Raw genomic sequence first — 24,946 nt, forward strand, 5'->3', positions numbered from 1 at the left:
AGATTATTCTGCTGTTTCGCTGTTCTTACACATATTTATTATCTAGTTTTTTAAAATATTTCAATTCTGTTTTATTTGGAAACCTTAACTCCTGGACATGTATAGCTTTAGTTCTACATGTTAACTTTAGTTCTAAATGCCAGCACACTGGTCTTTCCTGTTCCAAAGTTCCTAACTTTGACTACATTTTACCAGAGGCTAGATTGTTATATTACAATATTATTTCCCACAAATAAGGACTCACGGAAGCTATTCCTTAATACCTTGCAAATTGAGGATAAAGTATCTTTCATTTGTCATGATGTATCAATAGTAATAACTTAGGTTATACTTTCTCCCTCTCAGAAACTTATAAGAACTTTTCCATTGTCTAACGATATTTAATATGCTGTGGAGTATACTGAAACCTAACTTTTTTTTCTCCCTTGTAGGTCATTCACTTTTTCTTAACTGGAAATTGAGTAATTTCAGAGGAATATACTAAGTAGTTAAATATGTTGTATAATTTTTAATCTTGGAACCCATTACATCCTTTTAAACTTGTTATACATACCTGTAAATAAATTAATTAATGTAATTATTAATTAATTTCAAACGGTGCTAATAGGTACAGCAAAATTTTTCCAGGGAACAACCTGGTAATTAGCAGGATTAATTACTTTCGTTACATATATGTACAAATACAGAATGTACATCATAGCAGTTAAATATGTAGCTTCTGTAGTCATATTTTCTGTTCAACCACTGCTTAGCTATCTAACATTAAGAAAGTTAATCATGTTCTCCAGGTCTCAGCTCACTACTCAAAAGAATATAATAATAACAATATGGGGTAATAATAACGACTGACATAATATATGTAAATTGTCTAAGCATATAGTAGGTATTCGAGAAAGGTTTATTATGTTATTATTATTATTATTATTTTGAGATAGAGTCTCCCTCTTTCACCCAGGCTGGAGAGCAATGGTGCAATCTTGGCGCGCTGCAACCTCCACCTTCGAGGCTCAAACAATTCTCCTGCCTCTGCCTCCCTTGTAGCTGGGACTACAGGCATGTGCCACCACACCCAGATAATTTTTGTACTTTTTCTAGAGACAGGATTTTACCATGTTGCCCAGGCTGGTCTTGAACTCCTGGGATCAAGTGATCTGCCTGCCTCAGTCTCCCAAAGTGCTGGGACCACAAGTGTGAATCACTGTGCCCGGAGAAGAAGTGTTTATTATTATCAGCATTTTTATAATTAGATTCTGACATTAGACTTAAATATTTTTTTCTATTCCATTTTTTTCCATTCTTTACTAACATCAAGGTTCTGCATGGTTAATGCACAGTACCTGTTCTGTATATTTATTATGCTTCCTCTAAAAGATTTTTATCCATACAACTTTTTCCTCTGCATTTGGCATGATTTGCTACAGCCTGAACTTTGTGCTACTGCCTTGATTTTTTGGCCAAATTGATTATCTTTCTTACCGTTTTAGATTGATTTGTTAGTTTCATAAGGATTGCTTTGCCTTCATTTTCCCTCTTTTAATCACTTCTTGTTTATTATTTTATTTTTGATTTTTGGTTTCACATATTCTTTCAATTTTGGTGAGAAAATATTTTGTTACAGGAAGTTTTAATTTATCTTGAAATATACTTTTTAAATATACTTTTAAAATACTTTTTAATACGTTTTTAGTATCTTGAAATATACTTTTTTTTTTTTTGAGATGGAGTCTTACTCTGTCATCCAGGCTGGAGTGCAGTGGTGCGATCTCGTCTCACTGCAAACTCCACCCCCTGGGTTCAAGCATTCTCCTGCCTCAGACTCCCTAGTAGCTGGGATGACAGGTGCCCGCCACCACACCCAGCTAATTTTTTGTATCTTTAGCAGAGACATGGTTTCACCATGTTGGCCAGACTGGTCTAGAACTCCTGACCTCAAGTGATCCGCCCATCTCAGCCTCCCAAAGTGCTGGGATTACAGGCGTGAGCCACCTGCCCAGCCAAAATATACTTTTTTTAAAATATAAGGGTCATTATCTGTCTTTGCATGTTGAGGTCTTCTCCTTGCCTTCCCCATGTGGTGGTTTTCTCGCATAGCTGTCATGCTGTTTCTTTGTTTAGATGCTTCATCTTGATGGAGACATTGCTTCTGGGTTTTCCCTTATGTTCACTTATAATTTAGGTAGATTTCTTCTGATTCTGCTTGCCCTAATTACGGGATCTGCTTATGCATCTCTGCATCTTTGCAGAGCCTCAGTTTGAGCTGGGTGTTGATAGTTTCTATTTTATTTTTCTATTGACATTTTATTATTGATGGCTTTTGGAAAGAGAGGATAGAGGCTAGACACAGGATTTTGGAGTCTTCTCTCTCTTCTCTTCTCCAGCACTTATCACAATTGGACCAAGTTAAACATGTTTTCTGTTTCTTCCTCATTTGTGGGAGTGCAAGGTAATTGTGTGCGTATACACTGTGTGTATGTGTTTATATGTGTGTGTACTACCACACTCTCAGATGGCTATTAGGTATGTAAACTATCACAGAACCTTTCTAGTGAACAACCTGACTACATATATCACCACTTTAGAGTCATATAACTTTGAACCTAGCAAATCCATTTTAAGAAATATATCAGGAACAATGGTGTGTAAACCTGTCAGCAATGTGATGTTTATTTTATAGTTGTTTATAATGGAAAATCACTTAGAAACAATGCAAACATCAAACAATAGGTGCTCATTGAATAGATGTTAAATAAATTATGGCACGCACATTCAATTACATATCTTATAGCTATTAGAAATGGTGTATACTTATACTAAAAGATATGGAAAGTTAACTAGGAAATAACTGTATACAGAAGAGTAGAATATGATTTTTATATAAAATATGTCATTAAATGTGAATAAAAGGCAATGTTGATAATGATTATATCTGTGTGGGAGTGTGCAGGTGATTTTCACTATCTTTTGTGTAATTTTAAGAATGACCATGAATTTGTTTTGTAATCAGAATAATAGTTATAGAACTAAATAAAATCTGAGAAAGATACACAATCCCTGCCACCATCTCCAGAATAATTACAACTATTATTTGAATGTCCTTTGCTTGGTACTACATAAGGCCATTGGTATAATTATCTCACTTATTCTTCTCAGCAGTTCTATAAGACAGAAACTAGTAGTTTTAGTTTTCAGTTGAGGAATTAAAGCTTGGAAAGGTTAAACATGTCTAATGTCACACAGCTTATAAATGACAATGCTGGAATATGAACCCCATTCATATAGCTATAAAATCCACTAATCTTCCCAGTACCTTTTGCAATTGTGACATATATATTGATGCTCTTATAGGTTATAAGTTTACTAGAAAGCTTGTTATTTGAACTTTCAAATACTAGACCTTATTTCATAGTGTGAACTTAAAAGAGGACTTAAAGGACAGCATAAAGACATACCCAACATAGAAAAGTATAAAAACAAAAGACGTTAGAATTCATATTTCAATGTAGAATTCATATTTTCATTGAACATTTTTGTTAATATGATATTTTATGAGATAGAGGAAGAGGTCTTAACAAATTAGTGTTCAAATCATGGGATAAGAGTATTAACGCTTTCAAGCCATCAACTGCACACTTTAATGCACCAATGAGCAAATTTTCAAAAATATCCTCATCATCTGAGGATATCCTGAATTTTCATGTGGTTTTACCCAGTCTTTACAATAATCATGTAGTGTGTTTGATTTTCGTTTTCAGAAATACAGCCTTCTTCAATCATTTTCATCATAAATCCAACTTTCATACATGTTTTCTTCTACATAATTAACAATTGACCCAGAATAATGCCCAATCAAATCAGTCTACTTTAATTTCAACAAGCGTAACTGAAGTTAAAAAATAAGGACAGCAGCAACAACATAAATGAGATAGTCTGAGAGCACAGACATAGTAGGTGATGGAATGTTTAGGGGATTGGAACAAAAAATAGTGACTAACAAAATTTCAAACATCTCTTCCATAATTTAATTATTACTATTTACTAGACTTTGTTACTATATAACACAAGTAATGAAGTCAAAAAGTGACAAAATACCAGCACAAAGGAGCAATTCAGTAGCTTATCCATTCTGTCCCCTACCCCAATGGCAACAACAATGATGTATTAAAGATTCTGCAGTCAAAGCCACAAAATTAAGGGATAGCCTGATACTTAGAAGATGTAATAATGGAAGCACTTCTGGCATCAAGTCCTCATAGAAAAGATTCACAAATATCCAATATCATTTGCTAAACACTGGAGTTGAACAAGTAGTAGATGATAGGGTGGAATGGTGACAATTATCATTTTCCCCCTCCAATTTGGAGGGCAATATGAATGACAACTTGCCAATTAAGATCACCAACACATGAGGATTCAGAAACTAAACTATGAGTCAAAAATAGGCTTTCTGTAGAGTTCATTTAAGTCAAGAGTTTTGGTAAACAACAATGTCAATTATTGGCTTTTATCTATCAAAGTGATGATGAGCCTGCCAATACAATACCTATTTGTGAAATAAATAACAAGAAATCAACAAGGACTTGATGCAAGCATAACATTCTTAGACACAAGTTAGTAATGTAGACAAATTTCTGAATTCTCAGCCAACCAACAAAAGAAATGTTTAATTCACCTATTCAATCCAAAGAGTCTGAAAAAAGCAAACACAACAATAAAACTAAGAAATAATGACACTCTTGTCCTCTCAGTACAAATGAAAAGGATTCTCAAAATACGATCCATTTAATTTCTTTCCCTAACACAACAATAATTCCTGAGTGAAACACTGAAGCTTAGGTTCCACCAAAGCTATGCTGAAAAAGCAAACCTAGGAAAGTCCCACTAAGGTCTCCTGAAAAAGTTTTAACTTATCCCCAAGACTCGGTGGATACATGTTCATAGGTTATCTGCAAATACCCCACACATTTTTTAAGGGAACAGCTAAACAAATTGGCCCCAACAGAAATACAAATAAATGGATTAAAAACTGGCTATCTAACCGTATACAGAGAGAAATCGTAATTGGTAGTCCGTCTAGTTGGGGAGAGGTTTCCAGTAGGGTCCCACAAGGATCGATATTGGGTCCCATTTTGTTTAATATCTTTATAAAAAATCTGGAAGACAAAGTAGAGAATGTGCTAATTAAGTCGATTGATGCTACTAGATTAGGCCTGATAGTTAAAGTAAATTGGATATAGATAAATGCTACTGGCCTTTAGAAATCCTTTAGATAAAGGCTAACAGAGAATGGGAATTTGAGTAAGTTTTTAAGAAATGTTTTGTTTTAAAAACATCAAATTCCAAGCAGTAGAAATAAATTGATTGAAAATATCTTAGTGGCTTTACATTAGAAAAGATTACACACAATGGATAAAGACAACACAAAAAGTCACAGCACCCATGAATGCAGAATAAAGAACACCCTTAAATGGAGATCTCTGTGGTGCAGGTTTAGTTAGAAAACTGTTGGCTGCAGGTGCATTTGATATGTGCAAATACCACGGTGGTAAAAAGGCAAGAATAACTTGATTCTCAAATATGCGTGTTCTTAGTATTTGGCAGAAATATAAACAAGGAAACAATATAAAGCTTAAAAGAAAAGTAAGGGGGATTGAAACTTGAAGCTATGGGCAAGAACAGTGGGTGAAATCAATCAAAAGAAAATTCCATTAGGACACACACACACAGACACACACACACACAAACTAGAAGAATGCAAGGGAAAATAGGAAAGACTCTCCTAGCATTAGAATAAAGATCATGTTTAAACTACTCCAAAGGACACTTGGGAAAAAATATTCAGTAGACCTCATGTTGGTTTAAAGTTTATTTTTAAAATCTTAGTACTTTACTACTTAACTTGGCACATGAAGACAATGGTGAAAGTGACACTTGCTTATAAACTTTCATGTGCAGGTAGCTGGGATTTTTCAGGTGAAATCAGCTGAGTTGGAATACATAAACTAACATGGAATTAGCTTTTCAGTTTTTGTTTGTTTTTTTATTTTATTATTATTATTATTTTTTTGCCAGCACACTTGTATGTACACTGGAGAAGGATAGAAAAATCCATATCAGAACTTTTAAAAGCTTGCTATGTGACCTTGGCTATTTCACCTTCTTTAGGCACATAGGCTTTTACATCAGTGAAATGACAGGATGGGAATTATTTTAAGAGCTGCAAATTCACTTATTAAAACAAACATTTAAGAGAAGCTAATACCAAAAAGAGGCTGAAAAAAATGCGGTAGCATCTGCTGAATCAACACTGGGCTCCCACCTGGGCAGGCTTCCCGTTTTCAACCCTCCCTGACCTCAGGACAGAGCACAGTTCAAAAATCACTTTAGATAATCTGACACACTCCTTCCATCTTTAGGAAATCACCAAAGGAAGGTGAAAAATTTAATCTCTCCTGATTTTCCCAGAGCAGCCAACAATGCTTAGCTGATTATAAGTGCTTGATCTTGGAAAAAAAAATAACTATAGAATTACAGTTGAAAAGAAGGGACATTCTTGATAAGAAATGGGGTGGTATTATTCATGATGCTGACACAAAGGACAGCACCGCATAATCAGGAGCAATGTGGACCTCCTCTAACCTTTCATGCTGGGTGAACAAAGAAATAGTGGGAGTCTGGAAAGCTTGATGGTCAGCGTTTTGTTTTAATCTAATCAAAATGGGTTGTAGGTTTTCTGCTCTAAGAAATAATTAATAGAGTTTGATGCAGTTGATTTGCTATAGATTTTATAGCTAATACCCTTTGAAAAATGATTTTCTTGATTTGACTTTAAAACTTCTAACATAAAACATTCCTGTCTAAACAATACACTGCTTTAGGGATGCTACTGCATTCCACATGGTAGAGCATGTAGAATACACACGCTAGCATCACCAATAAGTATGGGGACTGCAAATTTTATTTTAAAAAGTAATAATGCCTACCACTTATTATATTTTAATATTTTATTAATATTTATCACTTCCTGAGTGCCTACCATGTATTGAGGACTATATTACCCTCTTTGCACATTATCACAATTATGTTCATGAGTAACTTTATAAGAGAGGAATTAACCCTGTTTCACAGATGAGAAAACTAAAGGGCCAGAGAGGCTGAATTTTTTGTCTACTGTCACACAGTTGTTAAATGGGAAGGTAAATATTGAACTTGAAAGACTCTAAAATATTTATTCAGAACCATTGTTCTAAACCATGACTCATGATATCTTGATTCTTACACATGCTGCTCAAAGAAAATGGAGAAACAACTTTGCTAAAGAATATTTAGACGACAAGGATATTATTTTTTCAGTACCTCAGTTTCTCATGTTTGAAAACAAGAAGTTACGGGGAAGCTATCCTGCACACTGCCAAATGTGTAGCAGCAACCTGGGCCTCTACACACTAGATACCAGTAGTAAACCTCATCCTATAGTTTTTACAATGAAAGATGTCTCCAGACAGTGCCTAATGTCCTCTGGGAGAAGAAAATGACCCTGTTTTGAGAACCACTGAAAAATACTAAATAATCTCTGGTATCTTTTTTGTTCTCTCATATTCCATCACTTGAATTGTAGGGTCTACCTTCAACCAAGAGGATAGGCTTTTCACCACTATGGGGTAACTGCCTAGTGAACTTTTCTCTATTTCCGGTTTAGAACTATCTGAAGCTCTGCAGGTTCAGTTTGTATAAAACCTCCTCCCTCTAGGTCTTAACTTTATCATTTAAATGCAAATTGGTATAAAAAATAGGGTAGATGAAAGTGAAGAGATCAGATGTTATTAAGTCAGCCTTTCATTATGCAATTGATTTAGACTCATTTTGAAGTCCTATGAGATAGCATTATTTGTTTGTTTATTTATTTATTCTCTTCTCTTCTCTAAGACTACTATGTCATGAAAATCAGAAAACAGGTTTAGAAAATACTCTTTCATTTGACAGCCTGAGAGAACCATAATGGTAAATTGGAATCTATTGGCAGATTCCAATAAGTAAAACCTTGGGTGTGGGAAAGAATTTGACAATTTCCTAGACCCTTACGGTTTTTTGGTTTCCAAGGGCCATACTTAAAATTTGCATTGTTGCAAATATCATCTTCTAAGCAAGAAGTGCCTTGGATTAGAGAAGAGTCTAAAACCAAATAGTAGACCTATGGATATGTGAAAAACATTACTGAGTTAGAAGCTTCCATATGGTTTGCTCCAAATACAACTCAATGGCAGAGATTATTTATGCTTTGCTATCCTTGGAATTAATTTGAAGTTAGAAATATCAAAACATCAAGGAAATAATCAGCTTTTGTTATAATTAATAATTCCAAATGGTTTAAGAGGATTGATTAATGTTTTCCTAGTCCCATCATGATGAACTATTCATTGGTCCAATATTAGACACTACTTCATAAACAGTATTTAGGGCAGATATGAAAATAAGACTTTTCTTTGGCTATTGCTAAAGGTCTAAATGTGGCCTCTGGGAAGATACATATACAAGTATTCTGTTAGTGTAGAAAGTGCTATAACAGGAAGCCAGGTGAAGTTTAATATTGAGAGTAGAGAGAGCTGGCTCTACTGGGACTACCATCAAAAACCTTAAAGTGGTGATTCTCAAATTTGGATGCAGATTAGAATAACTTGGGGAACTTTTTAAAATTGTGTTGCCCATGCTTTCTCCAAGAAAATCAAATCAGATTTTCTGGGGAAGGGACCAAGGCTTCAGTATTTTTTTTTAATCTGTTCAGGTCATTCCATTGGCACCCATGATTGAAAACTACTAACTTAACAAATAAACAGGGTTTATAGTTTTGTGGGAATCTTTGACCATGTCTGACTTAAGCAAGATGGTGGCCTCATATAGTCAAATGCTGCAATGATAAGTGGTATATGTGCAAGGCATCGTCATTTAAAGGAGAAAATTATTTGTCTTTTCCCCCCTACTCTTCTTATGTTCTTCTGATTGCTTCAAAGAAAAAGTCTCAGTTTGTTGCTTGGCGGGTCTGTAACACATCTCTATACTTGCTTATCTTTCCTTTAAGTCAAAGAGAATGCAGATTTCAGGGCCAGAGACTTCATCTAGTATAAATTAGAACTTAATGATATAGTTTTTTAAATTTGTTACTTATATATTTGTAAACCTATTGTCCAGCAAGTAATACTGACTGAAGCAACACTAAATTTCCTTTTCAAATAAATTAGGTGAATAAATTTAAAGAATGTATAAATAATTATAGGTACTACACTCATATGTGAGAAAGCATCATAAAGGTCTTCTCATGTTTGGTCACTCCTCTTGTTAATGGAAAGGGCATCCAAATCTTGTGTCATGAGTTTGGTCCCTAATTGTGCTTCCATCATTAATTGTTTGTGTGCTTTGGGGAAAATTACCCATTCTCTTCCCTGGGCTTGGTTTCCTCATTTGCTCAACAAGGTCATCAACCTGTATTGCTAGCATTCTTCCATGAGTTTAAGAAGCAAGGAGGGCTTGCCCTCTGAATTTACCTTGTTGACATCCAGGCGCATCTTCTCATTGTTGGCACTGGCAGCCTTCTCAGCTGCTTTCTTTTGGCGTTGGGGTCCCCTCCCAAAGAAGATGTAGTTGACTAGGGCATATTCCAGAAGGGCCATGAAAACGAAGACAAAGCACCCCATCAGGTACATGTCAATGGCCTTCACATAGGGGATTTTAGGGAGAGTTTCCCGGAGGTGGGTGTTGATTGTGGTCATTGTGAGGACAGTTGTGATTCCTGAAAAAAAATGGGAGAGTTAGAGTAATAATGTTCCTATCTCTTTTCTTCTTTCATAATAGCTGGAAAGATGATCTATATTCATTTTCTCATTCATATATGCCACAATCTATTTATTGGGCCCTTATTATTGCATGCCAGCCCTAGGATAGGGAATGGATATAGGTATAAATTAGCTTACAGTGATCACTGAACATTTTGATCCCTTCTTTTAATTAAATTTTTGTATTTATAGTTATATATCTAGTGCGGGGTTAAAACGCGAATTAAATGCTATGATGGGCACATGCGTAAGGTAAGAGTTCAGAATATGGAGAGGACTCTAGGTCAACTTTCTGATGTGGCAGGGATGAGGTTAGGAAATAGAGACTTTTGAGCTGATTTCTGAAAAATGAGTGAAAGTCACCCAGGCAACCCAGAACTGGGGGTCAAAAGTCATTTTTGACTTATGAGGACTGCTGGTGGAGAGAGCTTTTGTATCAAGGTTGGATTTGGGGGAGAGTACACAGCCCATTACCATGATCTCGGAAAAATCATTGTGGGTACATTGCAAGACAGGATGGGAAGAATCGTGAGAAGACTGGAGGTTAAGGGCCATGCAGAGAGCCTAATGGTAGAGTTTGAACTTAAAATTAAAGGCAATGTGGAGCAGGGGCCAGCTTCAAGCAAGGGGGCAATTTGCATTTAGAACAATCACTGTGGTGACAGTGTGGATGATGGGGAGAAGCAGGCATGGCAGGAGTAAAGAATGCCAGTTAAGAGGTTTTCAGAGTAATCCAACTGAATGATGGAAGTGAAGTCAATTAAAATAACAGCAAGGGTACTGAAATTAAAGAATACATTATACAGGCAATATCAATAAATGATTATAAACATCTGGGAATTCGGAGCGGAGGGTAACAGAGAAGCAGGAATCATAGCCCTCATGTATATGGATCGGACAGTTAGGCATATAATGCCTAGATAAATAACACAGATGCATTCTAAGACTGCTTATGGAAAATGTGACACTGGGTCAGGCTGTAATTGTTTGTCCTGTTGAGTTGGTATCTCTGACAGTGGGAAGTAGTTTCCCTCTAAGCTGTAATCGGAAGGTAAATGCACTGAAAGTCCAAGGTCCTGAGTATGATAAAGTCCAGCTTTCTAGCAAAATAGTGATGTGAAAATAGACAAAGCTCAGAGGTCAAGATCACACAGATGGAAAGTTGTAGAGTTGCCATTGGAATGAGAATCTTTCTGACTCAGGAATCCAGGCCCTTAAACACTATCCAGTAACGCATCCTGAAGGTTAAATTTCATTCCTATGATTTTGGGGGGACACAGTTTTCTGATTTAATTTTATCTCACTAGTAATAATGTCATAGTTTCTATTTTGTTTTTATACTACACCAAGAAACAGCTACAGAAAAAAAAAATAAATCTGAGCATTTGATTCTGAGCACGCCCATAAAACCTTGGTCTTGCTTTAGATACAGGTATCTTACATTTCTCATGTCCTCTTTATAGCCGTCATTTTGAGACATTTTCCAGTTTCAATTTTCTCTTCATCATTTCAACTACGGATGATCCTGTATCATATGTATATAATAAAACTGACATTGCTGATTTTACTATTTATCTAAATCTCATTTTTAAAGTATTTCTGAACCTAGTAATAAGTTGCTCACATAAAGACATTTTAAAAATGTCTTCTAAAAAGTTAATGAATTATTTATTGTTCCTGTAATAGATACAAAAAAGACATGTTTCAACTTTGGAAAAATGGGATATTTGCAAATTTTATTCCTTCTTTCATTCAGCAAATGTTTACTGAGCACCATTCCCCATGCAAGACACTGCAGATATAAAACTAGATATGGACCTTTCCTCCATGGATCTTTCATTGCTGAAGGGGAAAAGGACATCATACAACTAAGAAAACAAAAGTTATAACTGTGGTTAGTCTACACACAGGGGAGGTCTATGGTACTGCAAGTGTATATATCACAGGTGCTTGACTCAGCCTGAGAGGTCATTCCTTCTCCTTCCTCCCATCCTTGAGCCACATAATTTAATCTTAACCCAGTAGCCGAAGTGATCCCTTTAAAACAGAAATCAAATCATGCCACTTTTATGCTCAGTCAATGGCTATTTCATTCAAAATAAAAGCAAAGCCTTTGTCGTGGCCTACCATCCCTTTGTAATAGCCCTTTTGTGATCTTTTAGGCCTCTTTCCCTAACATTATCTTTGCTACTTCCCCTGAACTCACTTGGCCACATTAGCCTCCTGCTGACACTGTTGGTTTGTTCCTACCCAGGGCCTTTGCAGTCATCTGGAATATTATCACCCAGGTATCCATATTGCTCTTAATCTTCAAGTCTTAGTTCCAATGACAACTTCTGAGTGAAGTCGGCCCTAATTATTCTAAACTGAACTTCTAGCAAACCCATGCCCCCTTGCTTTATACCCCTCTATAGATTTACCACATTGTATAATTTATGTGGTTATTAAATTTATTGTATATCTTTTACTGCTAGATATAACTTTCAGAAGACTGCTCTATCTCCAGTGCTTAGTACAATTAGCATATATTAGGTATTTAACAATTATTTGTTGAATAATAAATGAGTGGCTCTTCTAAGAAAGTAATGATTGAATTGAGATCTAATGGTAAAAGTGAACAATTCAACATTTTAAAGGGAATAGTCAGAATCCACAATAATCAAGATCGTGTAAAAGGCCATAAATTTACTTTATCTGAAGTTCATAACAAAAATGTTCATGAAATGTAATTTATTCTCCTTTTGTGTTTGTTAGAAAAAAAAAGCATAAGATGAGAGATGCCACAGATTACTTCTCAATATTCTTACTTTGTTATCTCCTGCCTTAGTCATGCTACTCTGAAACGTTAACAAGACTTTAGAATTCTTTCTGCTTATCCATTTGCTACACACAACATCTTCTTGTCTTTCATGCAGAAAAAAACATAGAAGGGAGGTCTTCTTAGGTAAAGAAGCACAGATACAAATTGAACAATTATGCAAGCAATACTATATGAAATATGTTTCAATAAAAATATCAAACTGATGGGACTAATCTCATTATCAACAGATATACGGTTAACTAATACTGACATGAAAGAGCTTTACTTCGTGTTTAATTGATTTAATGCTGAATCAGATCACCCAAAGTCTCATAGCGAAACTCTTGCAGTGTGAGAGGTTCAGTTGCGTCATGCACCACAAATTTCAGGATAAGGAAAACGCGTGCATGCGAACACAGAAATGTACACACAGAGTCAAAATCCACAAGCAGTAATAAAATGGCCTACCTAATGCCACCCTTGCAGCTGAAGCATCATAATTAATCCAGAAGGAGACCCAGGAGAGGATGGTAATCAGGATGGAAGGCATGTATGTTTGCAGGATAAAGTAGCCAATGTTTCTCTTAAGCTTAAAGCTGAGGGATAACCTGGGATAGGAACCTAGAAAGGCAATTTTAGAACATCATCATTATCAATCAATATTTATAGGATACTTTTCTTTAAAGGTGCATAAACGGTACATCTTCTGTCAGTTCAGTTTTAGCTCTTAGTGAAGGACACTTTCTTCTGCAAAAGTAGTCTGAGAGCCCTGAGTTTCTAATTACCAGGAGTTACTCAGTGTGGAATGCATCCTGTACTCACCAGTAATTAAAAGAATTCCAGCTCTTCCCTACTCAGCCTCACAGAGTGAATCAAACATACCCCTCCTCTGTAATTGTTAGGACAATTTGGGACAGTTCTTTTTTTCATTCTTTCAACTGTTCCTTAGTAAGTTCATCCTGTAAGTTTAATCTTATGTGAGAGTGAGGCTGCACGTTCTGGTCATAGTAAAAGAAAACTCTTCTCAAGACACAGATTGCAGTTTAAGTCTGTGATCAGTGGTGATGTTTCAGGGAATGCAGGTTTTTGTAGGTTTTCACGTATATGCATTCTTTTTTTTTAATAGTTTCATTGCTTCCATTGGAGTTCTAAAAGTATACCTTACCAACCAAAAGGTGGAGACCCATTGCTTTTGAGCAATATTTGTGGGAGATACAACTAAAGAATCAGCTTCCTAAATCTGGGTTCCTTGATTGTGATGACCTGGGCAATTACCCTTTAATAAAACAAGACAAATAACAGAGCACAGTCTTAGACTATAGGAAGTTCACATGATAAGTAGCTGGGAGAGGATATTCTCATTGTTTGGAAGAAAGCCTTGTTTAGTTTTTGGAGGGCTAGACTAAGTGTCTGAATACGATAGTAAGAATATTCTAAGTAGGAACTCATTTCCATAGATTTTTAGGAATTCAGCGGACCTCAAACTTAGGAAAAGTTTCTGTTTGTCGTTGTTGTTTTAAAGTTAAAGGCATTGTATTTTTATCAAGTCACACAGCTTTTGCCTGAAGTGGTTTGTAGGCACAAAAAGTATCTGACTTTTTAGCAGAAGGGCCATTACAGTATTAGTTATTTCTGTGCCTGTGGGGTTTATTCCAATAAGAAAAATATAAAGAAGGATACCCCTGTGGGTTTAATATTTTTTGCCTAAATGAGTGTCTAGCAAATGATTGCTTTCCTCAGCTTTATTGCTTCAAAAATGCAAAAATTTTGCTGATGAAATCAAGTATGACCATATAAAATCTCCATGCTGGAAGGGTGAAGATGGCAAAGGCCTCGGGATAATCTTAACACCTGAAACAGCTTTTAGCTCACACAGGAGGTGAAACTGTGTAAAGAAATTCTTATCCTTTGAAGAAAATGTGAATTCCTCCCATTGTCTTTGGAGAATTTCACGTGATCAGACTTGAATGAACTGCAACTTGGGTCTCCCAATCGTAATCATAATCAAGGGATTATGGTCAATTCTGTGGGATGTATAATGTTCTAATGTTGGGGAACAGCTCTGAGCCAGGTCTTTATTTCTCTTCCTGTATTCTTTCTAAAAATTAGTTGCTTCTCTGGCAAATGGGATATACAGAGATGATCCTCTCAGCTCTGCTGGGGTGGCCTCTGGAAAATAATAGTATGGGTCCCTAGTAGAACAATAGACTTCATGGGAAACTGAGGGTTTTCAATGGATTTGTCTTGTAAAGTCATTGTGCTTCCCTGGGACAGAACTCTAATATAAGTGAAACATGTTTAACAAAATACAGTGAAGATTATTTTCCCTTAACACTTTTCCATGATACAAACCTGTGGAAAAAACAACCTTCTTGGTGATAAGTTTGTAATCTACAATAGAGAACTGTGGAAGTTCAATTTTCGTTACTCCTGTTACTGCATTATCATCGCCACGCCAGTAAAACTCAATGTCATCAGTTGTGTATCCATCTGTGAAAGGAAACATACACACGCACACACACAAATACAGAAAACAAAAAAAAAAAACAGACAAAACAGAAAAAAATACCTGTTTAGAAGATGACCTATATAAATAATATAAAGATATAGCTAAAGGCTGTTATGTGTTTGGTATCATACTAAACATTTCAAGTCTATTACTGTATTTAATCCTCATGATGATCTCATTAGGGTAGTATAATTAGGCCCATATTAGACTTACAAAAGCTTAGAGAAATTAACAGTATAGATTATCTTGCAACTAGGAATAGTATAGTTGGGACTTAATAATAAAATAGGAATAGGTGTAGTTGGGACTTAAACCCAGGTTTACCTGATTAGGAATCCCATTCTATCAAACATTATCACATTATCATATAACATTATCACATAACACTAGTTTTTACTTTATGAGAAGATAAAATAAGAGAACAATAATTTAAACTATTAGTATAATGCTGATTATCAAATTCTCCCCAATATAAAATATATGAATTACAATACATTTGAATTTCAAGTCAGAAGAGAAGTGATTACAAAGAAGAATCATCTGTTCAATATTCATGCAGTTGATTTTCAAATTTGACTTTGTAGCATATTTAGTTTCAAAGAAAATCTTCCACAGAAAAACTCAAAACAACATTAACTCCAATCGCTTTGAGGAGTAGATATAAATGTATAGTGTACATTGGACATGCACAGTGCATTTTGGAGGCATGCTTCCATTCATTCCACAACTATTTATTAAACACCTACTATGCATATCAGGGCACAGTTGCTGGGGATGAGAGTCTATATAACAAAGACATATTCTCTGTTATTAATGATACTCTCAATACACAGGGTGGAGTACAATCTTAAGAAGTGAGCACACATATAATCCTAGCTAGTAAGCAAACATATAACAGCAATGAATAAGCACATATTAGATTGTAAACAGTGCTGTACAGGGAAGTATGCCATAAAATCCAGTGAATATTAATAATATCTTACAAATTCACCCACCCTCCAAAAAAAACCCAAATAAAAAGCATATGTCACGTTCCATGTGAAGAGATATCACACTTATCTTTTCAAAGAACTTTTGCATCTGGATAGTTGATTTTCACAAGTCTGGGAGACAGGCAAGGTGGACATTGCTCTGCCATTTCCAAAAACAACCCAATAAATTTAAAAGACTGCTTAAATTCTTTGCCTTTTGACATGTGACTAGTCAGTGTGACAGAGATGACAAGAATACCAATCCTTGAATCTTAGCCCCAGATGATTTTCAACAAACCAGTTCTCTTTCCTCCAAAGAGAGGGAGTTCAATCTTTAAAATAAGGTAGAAACAAATGTTTTTTTTTTTTTTCAAAGAACTAGGATACCTTCAATTGGAGAATCTACATCAAACAGCACAGCTCTGGCTGTATGGTTTAGCTTTTCTAGAAATCTACAGTTCCCTTTATTCATAAGAGTAGCCATCTTTATCTGATGCAGAACTACAGTTTTTTGGAAGAGTTATAGAGCGTTTGAACTTCTAATACCACAACAGAAGCCCTCCGGATATAATTAATGATTTTTAAAAGGCTTCTTTACTTGCAAACACCACAAACTATATTGAAATCAAAATTGTAGAGTTTTAACTGATTATACGTCAGCAATATTTTATTAGTATGATCTAACGTAGAGCCATCTGCTTTGCTATAAATTCTTTTTTTACATAACTTTCATTTAAAAGTAAATTTCAGGGCCAGGCACAGTGGCTCATGCCTGTAATCCCAGCACTTTGGGAAGCCAATGCAGGAGGATCACTTGAGGCCAGGAGTTCAAACCATCCTGGGCAACATAGTAAGACCTTGTCTCTATGAAAAAATAATAAAAAATTAGCCAGGCATGGTGGTACATGCTTATAGTCCTATCTACTTGGGAGACTGAGGTGGGAGGATTAAGTTCAGGAATTTGAGGTTGCAGTGAGCTATGATGGCACGACTGCACTCCAGCCTGGGTGACAGAGCTAGACTCTGCCTCTAAAAAATATATAAATAAATACATAAAAGTAAATTTCAGACTCATGATTTCAATATACATTCTAGGTAAAGTGAATTGAACAGTAGGCAAATTCTCAGAAAAGAGCCCCTCGCTTCTGTATAAAATTTTCTACCCAATCCTGAGAAATGAGATGCCTATCCCATAGGATAACTGTACTTTTCCTATGATTTCAACTTTCCTAATATAGTGACAAAATACTCAGTCTGAGGCTCCATGTCAAATGTAATCCAATTTCTTATCAGTTCTTTATCCATATCTCTCAGTTATGAAATAGTTCAGAGACAATGACAATCCTACCTTTGATAAACCAGTTCAAAATAACAAAATGACTATAGCTCCTAGAATTGAACTAAGTACTCAGAAATGCACTATAAAATTTTTTATTACATAAACATGAAAAAGATTATTTATGAAAAAAGATGGTAATCATTTCCCATGAAGTTAGTCTAACCAAGATTCTCCTTGGTTTTCCAAGATAGTAACTGGCAGCATGTTATAAAGTAGCAACTGCCATTTATTACGTTAGTTGGTGGTACATACTAAGCACTTTGTTAACTAGACACCAACCCTTTCTACAGACAGCTAAAGCCTCTACTTCAAGGACACTGGGTTTAAGATGCCCAAGAAACCAGTAGAGATTCTTATTTAGCTAATCAGGAATTGGCTTGGGGATCTGATTTTCTTTTTGATAAGCATTCCAGATAATTCTATTGTAGGTGATACATAAAAACACTGAGAACCACTTGTCTAGCAAATGAAAAAGATAATGATAGCAATTAAAATAAATGCTGTTATTTATTGAGTGATGTTATTCATTTTACTAGGAAGTCTATTAAGCACTTCACTTTCATTATCTCATTTAATCTTCACAACAATCATTTTATAGGTGAACAGTATTTATACACATTATTTGAAATAATGAGCCCTGATGCTGCAAGTTAGTTACTTTTGTCTTTATCTCATCGTTGAGAAAACTAAGATTCAGAGAGATTAAGGACCTTGCTAAAAATCACACATCTGGCAAATGATAGAGTAAGGACTTGATGCCATATGTATGTGACTGACCTCAAAGAAAGCATTTTTTTCCCACTGCATTCCCTGCCCCACCATTAGGACATAAAAAATACATGCTATGTTTAAGAAATGTCCATTTTTGTACAAACAAATGCAGCCATCTTCCAAAGAAGAGAAAAGAAAAATGAAACAGTATTTCTTATATAAGGAACTAGGTCTAAACTAATAGAGTATATGTGGTCCTCCAGGTTTCTTTCCTCCTAATCTTCCTCAGTATTTACCTTCTTTTATCCATTGCGATAAATATTATAGCAGAAGCTTATCTGTAGGCAGAGGAATGCGAATGTCTATAGCATTTCAACCAGGTTATATAAGAGATGCTGATTAGTTTTCCAACAGCAGAAACATTACTAGGAACTGCAAACTTTTGGCAAAATGACAGTGTTTGCTAGGCAATACCTCATGTGAAGTAGGCACTCAGTAAACATTATTAAATTAATAAAACAATTATTTAATGCACATGTGACTTTGGGCTGGTGTTGGTTTATGTAAATGCTTTCTCCAGATGTTTATATATTGTAAAGGATCATGCACTGCATTTTTATTTCTGCCTCTTGCTCTTACCATAGTGCTGGCACACAGTTGGCACTAAATAAACATTTTCTGAGTGAGTAAAGAAACACCCAATAAAGAGAACTCTTTAGAATAATTCAAGGTTCTTCACTATATATTTCTCCCTATGTATTAGTTCATCCTAAGTTACTGCACATCTCTTTGTCTTTTGTTTCTCAACCTGTAAATTGCAACACTAATATAATAATAATGGCCACTTCATAGAGCTGTCAGGCAGAAAAAAAAATGTAAAATGCTTAGAACAGCATCAGCAGATAATAACAAATATTTCAGTTGATAGTTATTCAAATAAGAATTATTAAAAATGAATGTAAAACATATTTTATGTCCCATTTTGTGGTTATTAAGTGAATACATACAATTTGCACAATGGAAAACATAGCTGTTCAACCACACTTATAGAACTCTCCAACGTTTTGGAAATTGCTAATAAGAAGTTTCAAAGTTATTTTGATGTTTTGGGTTTTGGAATCTGACACAATAAACACCACACTGTATTTACTTCTGGCTACTGCCTGTCTTAGAAAATCCAATCCTCTTGACTTTATTTTAGGCTAACCAAGAATAGAAGATTGCAAATGGAAAGCAAATGTTGCTATTGCATCATTGGTTTCTGAAGATGAAAGAGCAACGAGCTCCATGACAGTTCCAGGGTGGTCAAGTTAAAAGCCAACTCAATATACTATGTAGGATGAGTTTAAAGCAGACCTTGTTTTCTTCTTTTCTTTGGATATTCTCTGGAGGAATATTTAGCAGTCTCTCAAAGTGATTAAAAACTAAAAGAAAACACATGCAAATATATACGACCTGACTTCTACAGCTTTCATAATAATGATGAGTAAAAAAAAAAAAATTAGATTTCTTTAAAAAGATATCGGAAGGAAAGGCACTGAAGCACTTCATTAATGTATTGCAAATTAAACTCATCATTTATATTTTATTCATGGGATTCCAGAAACTGAGTCATTAAATAATTTTGTATTGTTATCATCAAAAACATAAGACACATAATAATTCAGAGGGCCTATAAATAAACTAAAATACAAATTCACTGGCATTCACCTGAAGAAATTAAAGCAATATGAAATGTTACAAGCCTCTGATCAGGAAAAACAAATATAAAAATCTATAAAATATATATCTATAAGATACGAATGGTAGATATGTTCTCATTGAAACATTGATAAAAACATGTATTATTTGGGATCTAAGAAATAGAAATACCATTTTAAAACATTTACACAATAACTAAATATGATCTCACAATTGTGACATTATCTGATTATATAACATGGCATTTTAAAAAGTTATTTTATCTCTTTACTGTCAATCTATATATTTTGTTATCTACTAAGTCAATATTTCATTTTAGAATCGTTTTACTGTGCAAAAAATCTGAACCTGTGCCAAGATATTAAACAGCAGGAACCAATGAGAACATTTAGAAGAGATGAATTAATGCCACTATTTATTTTTTCTTTTTTTATATATATATATACTTTATTATTATTTTTTCTAGTGGGAAATTAAGGTGACTTATTGTTCTCTCATTACTTTTTTAAACTTTGTTTCTCATTTGGATTGGTAAATATTCTAGGATTGTATCCAATATAACAATTGTCACACAGCAGTTTCTTTAATCTGTTAATTTTGTCATCATAACCAATTGGCAATCAATGAGAACTATGGGTCAATGTTATTGCGATAGTTCACACTAGTCATGGTGGTTTCAGTCTTTTAAGAACCATCTTAAAAGGTGCATAAATTTAATGTGTACATAACAGCATTTTATGTGTACATCACAGCACTTTTTGAATAAAATACCTCGTCATAAAATAATTTAACACATACCCTCCATTTGTATCTAAAATGTTGTATAGTTACTATTAGTAGTCTGTAAATAAATATTAGTAAAACTTGATTTCTGTTCTGAGAAACACTAATCTGTAATGTGCTTCATGGAAAAGGGTTACGCAATCAATATATTTGGGAGTAACTACACATTTTGGCTCTCTATTATAGAGTCATAAAACATTTAAAACAGTAGTTTAGGAAAACCTGCAATAAATAATCTGCTTAATTTTACTCCTGGAATATTCCAAATTTATTTAACCATATACATTTTTTAGCATATAAAAATACCCTCCCTGGTATAATCATTCCATAAAATACTGGATTGCAATTATTCACACATTTTAGGGAAACCATACTGAGTGCTATTTATTTATGTCCCCTCAAAAGCCAGGTAAGCACTGGAGAAGACCCACAGTTCCTCAGAACCATATTCTGATTTTTAGTGGGTTAACCATTTTTCCCTCCAAAAATGTTTCCAGGAGAGAAAAAAGTTGCAATAACATAGAGATAGAATTATCTTTTAATGGAGCAAAAGAGACAAATATTTCAGGGAAGCAGCATGATTGAATGTTCAGCCAGAAGGCAAGCATTCTTCTCATGACTAGCTTGGGTGACCATAATTAGAAGTCTGTCAGTCCACCGTTAGAATGAAATCCACTCCATGCAGAGGCCTGTATGCTCTGCAAAGGTACAGGACTGAGCGCAGTCAATGCCAATTAGAGTCACTGGGATATTTCGAGAGGCAGAGACAGGCACACACTTCTCAGTCATAACTCTTTCAACTCAATTACGAAAGTGTTCCAAAGACACTCTGAGTGATTGCTCTGACTCCTTAATTGCATCTTATTCTTCACTCTGCTCTTTAGATGAACTGCTAGACACACATTTTTCTTGCTGTCAAATCATTTCTAGACCTCAAGTAGCTCAAAATAATCGACCTAGGGTAGGTCAGGCTTGATTATCTAGTGGCGTCTTAGTAAGGACACCATCAAGTAAGTCATGGTCCAGCATTCATCCTTCATCAGAGATGACCTATTTCTTTTTGTGCATGTCAGTTTTTTGAATTCAAATCTTGTGTTGTAGGAGAATAGGAAATCGTTAATAATCAAGTAAAATGTCAGATTGTGGGTTTTAAAGACCATATACCTATTAAAATTCCAATGCAAAACTGTGTATTTGTTGTCTTTGTATGGGAGCAAGGTGATCTGGTGGCTGTTTCTACAAATTTGGCTCCACGATGTGTTTCTTAAATTTTCTTACGTATGTTTAGAGAGACTAAGCAGTTAATCTACTGACACAGGTAAAAGAAAGCAGTTAATAATAATAAACAAAATAGCCACAACAACAATAATAATATACAGCAGCTATCAACTATAGAGCCCTATGTACCACGCACTGCCTTAAGCTCTTTATAAGGTTCGTCTCTACAGAGAACTGAAGTGTTATCATTATCAGGATTCGTCCCCTTCATCTAACCTTGATTTGTCCATACGCATGGGCTCTTAAGTCCTGAAGTAATGTTGACAAGTCAGAAAACCTTTGGCATACAGAGTAGGCCAATGCTCCTCAAGCTAATGTGCACAGAAATCACTTGAAAATCTTGTGAAAATGCAGATTCTGATTTAATAGGTGAAACCCCAGATAGTGAAGTTCTGATAAACTCCCAGGTGATGCTGATGCTTTTTGTCCATGGACCACCCTTAGCATAGCAGGAGATTGGGAGATTTTTAATGAGCATAAGTCATTTGCCATGCGGTAAGTGTCAGGCAAGGAAAATCTTTTATCTAGCTGTATCCAAAGAAGAACAAGGTTTTTTCTGAACAAAGGTTTTCGTAAGCTCCAGCATTAAAATATTTTTTCCTAGTTCTATTTCCTTTACAAGGAATAGGAGGAAACATTGCTGATGCTGTCTCTATTCAGGGGCCTGGTTTCCTTAAATAGTCTATAACCTACAATCACCAATAGCAGAAAATACAGAGATGGGGCTAGGTCCAAAATTTTTCTGCAAATTTGTAGTCACGCTAGTTTTATGTAAATATTTTGCCTCATTAGGCTAAGAATACTGCACTCTGGCATTGGATTTCTGCATCTTTTATTCATATTCTTCAACAGACTTGTCAGCAACCTTTTAGGGTTTCCGCCTTCCTCCAATTTATGCTACATATGCTGGTACTATTTGTTTTTTTAAAAAAAAAAGTTGATGGGAAACAACAGATGCTGGTGGGGCTATGGAAAAATAGGGATGCTTTTACACTGATGGTTGGAGTGTAAATTAGATTAACCATTGTGGGAGACAGTGTGGCTATTTCTCAAGAATCTACAACCAGACATACCATTTGATCCAGCAATCCCATTACTGAGTATATACCCAAAAATTATCAATCATTCTACTATAAAGACACATGCACGCATATGTTTATTGCAGCACTGTACCCAATAGCAAAGACTTGGAACCAATCCAAATGCCAATCAATGGATAGACTGGAAAAAGAAAATGTGGCACATATACACCATAGAATACTATGCAGCCATAAAAAAGATGAGTTCATGTCCTTTGCAGGGACATGGATGAAGCTGGAAACCATCATTCTGAGCAAACTAACATAGGAACAGAAAACCAAACACCACATGTTCTCACTCATAAGTGGGAGTTGAACAGTGAGAACACATGGACACAGGGAAGGGAACATCACACACAGGGCCCTGTCCGGGGCTGGGGGCTAGGGGAGGGATAGCATTAGGAGAAATACCTAATGTAGATGACCGGTTGATGGGTGCAGCAAACCACCATGGCATGTGTATACCTATCTAACAAACCTGCATGTTCTGCACATGTATCACAGAACTTAAAATATGACTTAAAAAAAAAGAAAAAAATTTGATCAGTATACTTCATATTTGTGCACTTTGTATCTTATAGCGCAATAAAAATTTTAAAAGATGAAAAAAAAGTTGATGATCTATTTCTATGCTTTAAAAACCAAAACAGAATAAAAAAACAAAAACATAGAAAACTCCTTGATGGATTTCCCAGTTGGGGAAGTGAGAATTTCCCACTTCAATTCAACTTCAATGCAAATTCTTCAGGCATTCAAAACTCCATCATTGTGGCTTCTACCTGCAGCCTCATTTTCTATTATTCTTATTCTTTTTCCAAATCTCTCATCTTTTGCTCATACTCTTCAGCAATCCTCAGAACTCCTTTGACCTCAAGGTTCTGGTTCAAGTTATTTCAGTTACTTGAAATATTTTCTCCTTTCACATGAAATTTCTGCACCCTTTAAAGACACATTTCAACTTCCAACTTTCCCAAGACACTATCTTGGTTTCCTTAAGTTGGAATTGTTCTCTCTTTACTCCTCTAATATTTCCACAGCACTCTAGTTGAATTTCTACTAGTGTGGTCCTCACAGCCACTTTTGCATTAGAGGATTTGTGGATGTGTTGGATAGTCTTCCCATCTAGACTATCTTTCAAGAGGGTGAAGAACCATGTCCGGTCCTTCTCTATAGCTCTTTTCCTTCTTAATACAGGTCTTAATTCAGAGTGGCACTCACACAAGTTTGCTGAACTGAACTGTCAACTTGCTAATCCTTTTATTTGTGGCTCCTCAGATCCCCCTCTGAGAATATAGTGATGAGCAGATGTCATTCGCAGAATTGCAAGGTAGTCGGATTGCAATCCTAAGCATCATTAGTGGCTTGGAATATGGAATATCCACGCGCTTGTGTCAGAGTATCAGAGTCATCAAAAGAAAGGCAATGCTGCCAGTACCTGTTTATAAAAGGTAGCTACCAAGTTAGAGTAAAGGCCTCTGTGTTGAAGGAAACTTCTTGATGTTGCTGGCTTTTAATTCGTATTTTCATTCCTAAGTTGAAGAAAAACTTCCTTTGAATGGCCATGACCCTCTGATAATAACTTTCACTGGCCTGGTAGATTTTGGAAACCACTCTGCCACGATTGTCTCCAGAATGAGCTAATACCTACAGCTCAAATGGAATAATGTTCCCTGGCGAAAAGTGGATATAGTCACACAGAAGAGTTTGTTAACTCAAAAGTGATAATGGAAGATGTTTAAATTAACAAGGCCAATTGAATGGTCCAGGTGATATGCACAAATGTGCAATAAAGTGTCATCAACTGTTACACCAACATATCTGCTTTCTAATAAGAGGTAACAGAGAAAGTAAAGTCCTAGCTGAATGATGTAGGAACTGGTCTGGGTCTCTCCATCTTAACCCATTCTTTTGTACATCTTCACTGGGATGAGGTCAGCTGAAGACTTGCTTA

At 35.4% G+C, this 24,946-nt stretch overlaps 1 protein-coding gene across 5 annotated transcripts in view; it reads right to left on the bottom strand.

Moving 5' to 3' along the window:
* The window catches only part of GABRB2 (gamma-aminobutyric acid type A receptor subunit beta2), a 260,041-nt gene that overhangs the window by 32,583 nt on the left and 202,512 nt on the right, over window positions 1-24,946 (bottom strand). For 3 of the 5 annotated variants that reach the window (XM_019028490.4, XM_055385906.2, XM_063706911.1), the window contains 4 exons: window positions 14,977-15,114; window positions 13,093-13,245; window positions 9,537-9,781; window positions 5,037-5,150 (listed from right to left, as the gene is read on the bottom strand). In XM_019028490.4, coding sequence (XP_018884035.3) covers window positions 5,037-5,150; window positions 9,537-9,781; window positions 13,093-13,245; window positions 14,977-15,114 — 650 coding nt within the window. The remainder of the gene's footprint in view (window positions 1-5,036; window positions 5,151-9,536; window positions 9,782-13,092; window positions 13,246-14,976; window positions 15,115-24,946) is intronic. The other 2 variants (XM_004042942.5, XM_063706912.1) reach the window with 1 other exon arrangement.

Source organism: Gorilla gorilla, chromosome 4, assembly GCF_029281585.2.
Source record: "Gorilla gorilla gorilla isolate KB3781 chromosome 4, NHGRI_mGorGor1-v2.1_pri, whole genome shotgun sequence".
Taxonomy (NCBI): domain Eukaryota; kingdom Metazoa; phylum Chordata; class Mammalia; order Primates; family Hominidae; genus Gorilla; species Gorilla gorilla.